This window comes from Phoenix dactylifera, unplaced genomic scaffold, assembly GCF_009389715.1.
Source record: "Phoenix dactylifera cultivar Barhee BC4 unplaced genomic scaffold, palm_55x_up_171113_PBpolish2nd_filt_p 001527F, whole genome shotgun sequence".
NCBI classification, from domain to species: Eukaryota; Viridiplantae; Streptophyta; class Magnoliopsida; order Arecales; family Arecaceae; genus Phoenix; species Phoenix dactylifera.
In genome coordinates, this window is record NW_024068836.1 from 47,411 (window position 1) to 56,488 (window position 9,078).

The following is a 9,078-nucleotide window of genomic DNA, read 5'->3' on the forward strand; positions in this document are numbered from 1 at the left end:
TAGCAATTTCGTTTCAGCTTCGAGTGCATTTCTCCAGCAACATAATGTCTACCGCATCAATAGAAACACTACTCATGTGTATTCACCATTGATCATAGGTGTGAATCAAACATGCAGAAGTATATATAATCACAGTCGAAGAAAACAGATTAACTGTAAGGGAAAACACATCACCATAATAAGCCCACTCCAAATAAAATAGCAAATCATAGGCAACTCAAACTTGCTACATTAAGTGATAAGAAACTATTGCTGGTTTGATTACTGAATGTAATCAGAAATCCAATGATTTGCCAACAAATAAAGGCATGGACCTGATACAATAATTTACAACAAACTACAAGACCATCAATCCTAACCTTCAAATTACCTGAAAGATTTGGAGGCTGCAGCTGACTACTGAAATACCAAGAGAAAGCAAATAACATATACATAGCTGAAGCACAGAAGATGTATAATGGGGCAAGCCACTAAAAAAACAATAGCCAGTCATCTCTCTCATTGCGATTCTATGAACTGGATTATTCACAAGCAAAAGCCAAATCAAGCATTTATCTCTGAATTGCATTGGTGTTCTCTATGGCAGCTTCTTCTATTCCAGAAGATACCTGAGCAGCTCGCTCTATCAAATCTCTGCTCTTCCATTTTGTCCAGCTCGTTTGGTGCGCTCCGTGAGTGACAAGGGGATTGTGCTTGAGTTTCTCCTTCAGGTTCGAGTGTTGGGCATGGGTCATCGTCGCAGGTGCAGGAGGGGATGCCAACAGAAGGGAATGGGCTGCAAGTGAGAGGACAGATAAGCTCTGAAGAAACTGCTGCCACACGGCTCTTCCGATACACAGATCTACAACCTGTTTCTGGTGGCTCCACATGTCGGTGAATAGATGAAGTGACAATTACTAACCAGGAACAAACACCAATTCCCACAATATATATATATATATATATATATTCATATTCTAAGCAAATAAACAGAACTGAAATAAAAACTATACTCCAAGAACACGGATCTCATGGCCATTCCAGCTAAGATGTAGTATATGGACTATATTGATGATTTCATGGGTTTGATTACCATTAAAAATATGATACTAGCCAGGTCCAATTAGTATATTTTTATGAAACCAGAAATATAACTCAGTGGCACAAAGAAATAATGGAAATGAAAAGGGGAGTAGGAACAGGGGTCAAAAAGATGGAGCATTCATAGCCATACAAGACCTAACCCAACTTTTCAGGATCAGCAGAAAGAATTAAAATCCATTTAATAAATATTAAATGTAGTTGAGAGACCTAACTCTTCATCTAATTAGAAGCTAAATGTAGTAAAATGAATTATATAATGATTGATATGAACAATTAACTTAAAGAGAATCTTGTCAAAAAGATAATACCTGGCACAACATCTAGAAGTGTTTAAATATCAGTACTACAGTCTTTTGTGCCAAGCATGGCAATTTTACAAACGGACTCAACTATATAATCATTATGCATCAAAGGATTAAAATAGAAAGATTTCTCACCTTCTAGATTCCACAAGCAGAGCACGCTGTTCAGATGTTTTATCAGCACTAACATCTCTCTCTCTAGCAGTATAGCTGCACAAAAATAACCAGGCTACAGCAATCAGATGATCAGCAGGGCACAAAGATCGCAATGTATCATGTATTGATACTGTAATATGCAGAAATGCAGCATTGAAAATATACCAATTACTATGAAAACTACTATTTACCGGTGAAAATTCATGAGAATACATCAAATTTATGTTAAATAGCTTCGCACAACCAAAAAAAAAAAAAAAAAGACAAACATACATGACTGACAATCATTATTCACGACTTCTTGAGACCTAATAAGAGCTGAGTGAGTAAATCAGTACCTCGAAGGAAGAACTGCTTGAGGAACAAAAGGGGCATAAGCAGTTTCCCTCTCATCGAGTGAACCCCTGCCTTTTCGAATTCTGACACAGACGTTCTTTTCCCTAGCAGCGATTACATGTAACCAGATTTTTGTGGCGAACTCAACAGGCTATTGTGGATTTGGAGGGCGACTGTTGGCTGCCGAGACTCTTGATCCCCACTCCAGGAGCTCCTTGCTTGTATCATCTTTATGCACCATGACCTCAATAAAGCACAAGCTGTCTTTCTGCTCCTCAGTGGCCTTCGTAATGGCATCTTCCAATTCTTCCTCTGTGCGCACCTGCAGCAGTTCAATGCAAAATTTGATGTATAAACAAACTGCTCGATGAGGGTCGTAGGATTTTATAGAAATACTTGAGTAATTCCAGCCATCTTCGAACAGGATTGGCTTCGTATGGGGGTGATGGTCTCTTCGGCCCTTGATCAATATAAGAAGGGACCTGCGTTAATATGATGAAATGCAGATAAGGATTCATTTGCAGAAGTGGATGTCATTTGGTTAAAAACTGTACTCGTTGTCCAGAATGAGAACATACCATCATGCTTCATTGCTGTAGAAACAGGAATATGAGAGTCATCAGGAACAAAAATATTCTCAAGTTGTTCCTTGGCTTTTGAGGGCTCTTCCACATCCTTCAGACATAATAAATAAATAAATTCTGTATAAATTATAAGAAGTTCTACGTATTTTTGTATCTTGGATAACCAACTCAAGACATAAAAATTAACATAAAGATATAACGACTCAGAATTAGCAAAGAAAACAAATTGTGGAATACATTACAATCCTGCTACATCGGTGCGGCGTACTCGCATACCTTATTTTCATCTAAAATAAGAACGGCAGGATCACATGACTTCAGATCACCTCCCGCTCTTACATGAGTAGGTTCTAAAGGCAAGGAAGCTGGTCTCCGAGATGCGGCAGCCACAGCTTCACCATCTGAAATGATGTTATTAGAACTGATATTACCTGTTTGAAGTGGACGGAATGCTTCAAAGGACCTTTCAATAGACAATCCAAGGCTTCCAAGTGTACTATGATCTTCAACACATAACTCTGGAGACAAATTTGCAGATGCATCTACAAATCCTTTATCAGGTGCGAAGGAGACTTTGCAAGTTTCATGTTCTAAACATCCTGCAGATAGATCATTTTTTTTTAGCTTAGAAATGTTTAATACATTTTTTGTTGACTTCAGCCTGACCCTTCGAGATTCATCATAAAAATGATTATTTCTGCACTATCGCATGTCTCACGAGGACTATTAAGTTTGATGGATAAAAGATGCCTTCCCTAAGAAATTCCAGAAACAGTAGACCCAAGATTTAAGAAAACTTGATCTAAGGAAATAATTAGTAGGCATAACTAAAAGAGAATATACGTACAGGTCAAATATGCTTTAATAATTGTTGTTATTTCATTGACCATTCTAAACTTAAGGACCAGCTCAACACATTGCCCAGATACAACTCAGAACAACTGTGACATATTAGATATTGTTCTCTATGATACCCAAGGATAAAATATAATGTGGGAACAAACAAAGGTATTGTATTCTGCATATATACTAGCAATAATATCTGTCTTCCCCTTTCAACATTCCAGCATAACTCAAAATAACACTAATCTTCTATAATGTGTAGAAACTACCCATTGAGAGAGACAGAACCTTAATTTTTTTGTCATAAAAGGAATCGTCAAGCATGATAAAAAAAAAAAAGTATCTAACTTAGGCTATAAAACTACATGTGATCTGCTCGCATTTGCCTGGGATCAAACCTGAATCACATAGCAGTCTGCCAAACACCAAATTTGCAACCATATTCCAAAAATTTTTAAAATAACAAAACTGATTTTTGTAGAAAGGGACCATCACAGTGCGTTGCATAATTTGGTCATTAGAAAATCCTGCTAATTAGACAACAATTTCGCCACACAGTCATAGAAGTCACACTCTATGTGTAAAATTTTGTCATAAACCTAATATTTCAGGAAAATCCATAAAACGAATGGAATTAATCTTTTGGAAACAATAAAAGCATTTGCACTGCATTAACATGGTCCAGAACAAGATCACGTTAGTAATTCTTCTGAATCAGACCTCATTCATGATAAAGGCACAGAATATTGAAAGAAGGAAAGTGGCGGAGATCTTGCGGCCGCGGACAGAGTGGGAGAGATCGGCGACGAAGCCAAGGAAGTGGCGGCCGGCGGCAGAGGAGATGGAGGCGGTGGGGCCACCACAGGCGGAGCACACCGACGACGGCGGCGGGCTGGCCTCGGCCGCGGTGGCGGAGGTGGAGCAGACGGCGGCGCATGAAAAGTCGGCGGAGGCGGCGGAGGAGGGGGAGGAGGGCTCGGCGTCGGTCATTTTTTATGGGAGGCAATGCGGGGTTCGGAGGGAGAGGATGAAGAAGAATTGAGGCGACGGGAGGGGGGAAGGGAGAAGAATCGGGGCGAAGAAGAAACGAGAGAGGGCGAGAGAGCGAGAGAGAGAGAGAGAGAGGAGGCGGGATGGGTGCGGGCGGAGGGAGAGGAAGAACCGGTTTCTTGCAACAGAAGAAGGCCGGAGGGGAGGGAGGAGGAGGCAGAGGAGGGCTTGATATGTCGATCGAGGATGGAGGAGGGGGGCGGACGCGGGTTTGGTTTTCAACGACGCTAATAAACGTCGTTTTAGGCCAACTCTACGACAACGCTAACAAGCGTCGTTTATTGCCGACGCTTTTAAAATGCGTCGGCTATTTTTGGCGCTCTGCGGGACATTGCCGACGCTTGCAGCAAGCGTCGGCAAAACCATGTCGTTAAATCCTCTTTTCCCTGTAGTGGACCTAACTAAGTGGATCAAGCCCAAAAGCTTAACTAACCTTGGATCGTGTATCTCTTTCTCTTTTTAAACAAGCCTACATTCTGACTAGGTCTAGACCTTTCCTCTGATGGTCGATCCAAACCACTCGGACCAACCTTAAGACTAGGATCAGACTAAATCCAGACCTAAGCTAAGATTCTCTCTCCTCTTCTTTTTCTCTCTCTAAACATGCTCGGAGATCCAAGTGTAAGCCTTCTAATTCTTGTTGCTCGGATCCAAGTTGACCCAGTTTGGAGACACTATACCGTCCTGACACCCGAACGGTAAACCGGCCATTACTTTAGCTCTAGTTAGATTTGGCCGCTTTTGATCTTTACCTGATCCATTGAATCCTCCTGGCTCAGACTGACCTTAGCAGTCGGGCACTGTTATCTGACCAACCTGATCTGGGGGTGTTGGGGGAATATAAATCATCCCATAGCATGTGAGCACATCGCCAGCATGTGATCAGAGACGCCCGACCTCGGGACGCCCAACTAGGCGCTCGACCTCAGAGGCGCCCGACCTCGGACGCCGATCAGGCGCTCAACCTTAGAGCTCCCGACCTGGCGCCCGACCTCGGAGCTCTCGACCTCAGAAGCCTAACCTCACCAATCCACCCGCCGTGGTCACATCCTTCTGCAACTCGACCAAGGACCATGCCCTGCTACCACTGCTAACAATCAATGCGTATGGCCTCCGCAGATCTTTGGCTCACTTAACAATCAATGCGTATGGCCTCCGCAGATCTTTGGCTCACTCAACAATTAATGTGCATGCAATCTCAACAGAGTCCTACCACGTTAAGGGAGAGCACCCAACTTGCTTGTTAACACGTGAGGGGAAAAGATAAAGAAGGAGTTGCAGCAGCGGGCTTTGGGGGAACTCATGGCATTGCTGACCCGCTCGACTACATCCGATCAGCCACAACGACTCGTTGGTTCCAATCTGATCTCCTATGGCAATGTATTAATTCATACGATCGTGCATTAATTCATACGACATGCTCAATCATGACGGTAATCCGTTCGCCCCGTCACATCACAGGTAATCCTATACCCCTCTATAAAAGAGGAGCCTCTCCATCTTAGAAGGGTTGGACTCTGAAACTCCTGAGACATATTTCCTTTCATCTTATACATTGCTCCCTCTGACTTAGGCATCGGAGGGCCAGAGCCAGAAATCCCGGCCACCGGCTTCTTTGCAGGCCCTCTGGAGGACACCGCCTGCCGACGGACCACCACCCGCCATCTCACGCCGGAGCTTCTCCTTCTCAGCTGACAGTCGCCCCCGGATCTAATTTCCAGCAATAGTTGGCGCTAGAGGAAGGGTTCGAGCCGTGGCCATGAAGTTGAGAAGCAAAAGAGCCTCTAACGCCTCTCGACATCTCCCACCATGTCCTGGACACTCTGTCCAGAATTCGCCATCTCTGGCTTATCCAGTTTTCTAAGTCCAGCCGGAACAGTTCAACATCCTGGTGCAGCAGGTTCAAGCCTTGGCCGTGGTCGTCCAAGTTCTACAACGTGAGGAAGCCCCACCTGTGCCGCCTCTGCAGGCCTAGGTCCAGCCAGTGCTTCCTCCAAACGGACCGGTGCCCCACGACCAAAACCTCCATGGCTCCTCGAGGGCCAACAATGAAGAACGATGTTGTCGCCAAGGCTCAGCCCGGGCATCTCCTCAAAGAGAATTGCTAGGGAGGAGCATGGACAGAAGGCCGCAGTTGTCAGAAGCCAAGTCAGCCCCAGACCGTCACGAGCCGGAGCAGACTACGGTGGCAATCCTCCAGGTCGGGGAGCTTGACAGGAAGGTCGAGAACCTTGAGCACCAGATTGAAGCGCTTCACAGTAGAAAAGCAAGGCACGAGGGCGACTTTGAGTTTACCACCAAGTCCCCCTTCTCTCGCTAGATCGAGGATGAGCCGGCCCCACTGAGGTTCAAAATGCCCAAAGTGGAGCCCTACAATGGAACTACTGATAAGTGCTAAATAATGCATAAATTAACCTTTTATTCATAGCACTTATCATTATTTTAATTCACATATTTCGTAAATTTAACCATAAAATATGTGTTACCATCATCATTGCATTTTAATAATTATCAGAGGAAATTCGAGTTGATTTAATTATTTAATGATTAAGCCTAATGAATGCAGGTCAAGTCAAACTTATTTGGGATGATCCCTGAATCTAAATCATATGCACCCCGCAAATCAAGACCCTCTGATTCAGTCACCCAACTCTTTTTCCACATGATCCGATTTTAATAAAATCTCTTCAATTATTTGTTTCTTATATCATCTAATTGCACGGATCTCAAAGCCTCAACCCATCCTTATTCCATCTCTAAACACAACCCGCAGCTCCTCTCCATTGACAAAACAACTTAACTTCTCATATCCCCTTCATTACCGTTCAGTATTTATCAACAAATCCCAAGCCTTATCCAAAGATCCCCTGCTCCCCAGCTTCCTCAGCTTCATCCTCCCGTGACCCACGATAAGATCCAGCTCCTCCCAGCCAAGTCCCAGCGTCCAAGCCAAGCATTTCCCATTCCTCCCAACTAGATTCCGCTAGCTCCCAGCCTTCCTATCATCATCCAAACAACCTCAGCAACGGCAGCATAACCAAATGATCCCAACGTCATCGTCAACCAAACAGTTTTCTGGATTAATCCCAGATCTTCAAGCTCTCATTCTCTTCCGAGATCCTCCCAAACAAGATCAACCAACCAGCCCTCATCCCATTCGAACTGAATCCCCTGTTTCAGCTGTGAAGAGCAAAACTCCCAACAAATGGCAACTAATCAGCCGATTCCTTCACATCCCCTACTCCTAAATCATCTCCTCTTCATCACAAATCAAAACAATCGCTTCCCCCTCCACGGATAAGCTCCCAACAATCAAATTCCCTTTCGGATTCCCCTACTTCATAACAGAATGTTAACAGTCCACCCAACCGAGATGAATCCAATGAGTTCCAGCTTTCCTCCCAACGTTTCTAGATTTATTCTATAGATTATCTTCTGGATATCCTCTTCTGATTCAATCCAACTATCCTTCCGTTCGCAGCTTCCAACATCCATGGGATAAAATTCAATCAAAGCACACCGAGCTTCACGGCATCCCCTGCATCCAATAGATTCAACTCTCATCCCATCGTAATCTGTCTTTGTCCACGTATTCAACCGAACCCAACATCCGCATCTCTCAGCTTCTTCTAAATCCACTGCATCTCAGAAGTTTATCTTTCCAAAAATCAAGCATTTCTTCCTAACGCTCACGTCGCCCGCTGCCGTGAAACAGAAACCGTTCCTCCATCCTTATCGCAATGTGAAACGCGGAAGAAGAGAGAGAGGTTGCAGCCTATAAAAACCCAGACGTGCAACCGGGGAAGGCAAGCTTTGGGGGTCGAGTTCCAGGATCTCTTCGGAACAGGGGAGAAGCCAAGTTCTCACGGGAGATAGAGAAGAGAGGAGAGAGCCGACGGGAGGAAGGAGCCAATCATTATGAAGTCCCCCTGCAGTGCAGCTGTTCAATTCTCCATGCAGGGCTGATCTCCTCTCTAGGGCTGGATGCAGCCCTAACACAGGGACATGGGTTTTATATTTTATTTTATGTTCTTGGAGTTGTATGAACTTATTGTTTTTAATGGATATCTTCTTTTGAATCATATTTAATTTATGTGATTTTAAGTATGATGTTCGTACAACTGTTCTTCATGATCACTGAGTAAATATAAGATAGTCCATGCTTAAGGAAGATGCAGTGTGCTACCACCTTAGATTAGGGTAGACATTTCATGCCAACTGAAGATGGATTATGCCCAAATTACTTTTGTGAATTTTTATTTCAATGCTTATTAGGCTTGTAGCCAATTTGCATGTTAATCCAAGAACGAAATAAAATATAATTAATCCTTGTTCCGATGTTAGTGGTGAATTCCTTGCCCTAGGTTCTCTTAAACTGATATCCCTTTTAATTGCATTTTCTTTTATTAAATTGCTTAGTTTAATAGTCTTCACAAATTCTCTTTTTCAAATATTTTTATTTTTAAAGAAAAAACAACTATACCCCAATCCCTGTGGATCGATACCCGTAATCACTGTCCTACTAGATACGTGCTATTGCGTGGTCTTTAAAGTTGACTATCAATTTTTGGCGCCGTTGCGGGGGATTGCTAGCATAGTTGTTTTCCTTTTCATAAAAAAAAAAAACTTTCAAAAAAAATATATATATATATTTAAAGTAAAATAAAAATATTTTCTATTTTTTTTTGTTACTTTCCTTATCTCCTTCTTCTCTCTTACTAATT

At 43.0% G+C, this 9,078-nt stretch overlaps 1 protein-coding gene across 1 annotated transcript; it reads right to left on the reverse strand.

Moving 5' to 3' along the window:
• Window positions 1-209: 209 nt before the first annotated feature.
• Window positions 210-4,294, reverse strand: LOC120108750. Its single transcript, XM_039122458.1, has 7 exons — window positions 4,025-4,294; window positions 2,738-3,163; window positions 2,456-2,552; window positions 2,274-2,337; window positions 1,880-2,199; window positions 1,521-1,595; window positions 210-854 (listed from the first exon to the last, which is right to left on the reverse strand). Exons 1-5 carry the CDS (start codon window positions 4,292-4,294, stop codon window positions 1,992-1,994), a joined length of 1,065 nt encoding a protein of 354 aa, XP_038978386.1. The 3' UTR covers window positions 210-854; window positions 1,521-1,595; window positions 1,880-1,991.
• Window positions 4,295-9,078: the final 4,784 nt, after the last annotated feature.

Bases quoted from the DNA above. Each gene is read 5' to 3' on its own strand.
- LOC120108750 (XM_039122458.1), bottom strand. From the start codon at position 4,294: ATGACCGACGCCGAGCCCTCCTCCCCCTCCTCCGCCGCCTCCGCCGAC. The intron at 2,338-2,455 runs GTATGTTCTCAT...ATATTGATCAAG, and splicing joins TACAGCAATGAAGCATGATG to GGCCGAAGAGACCATCACCC. The intron at 2,200-2,273 runs GTATTTCTATAA...GAACTGCTGCAG, and splicing joins AGATGGCTGGAATTACTCAA to GTGCGCACAGAGGAAGAATT.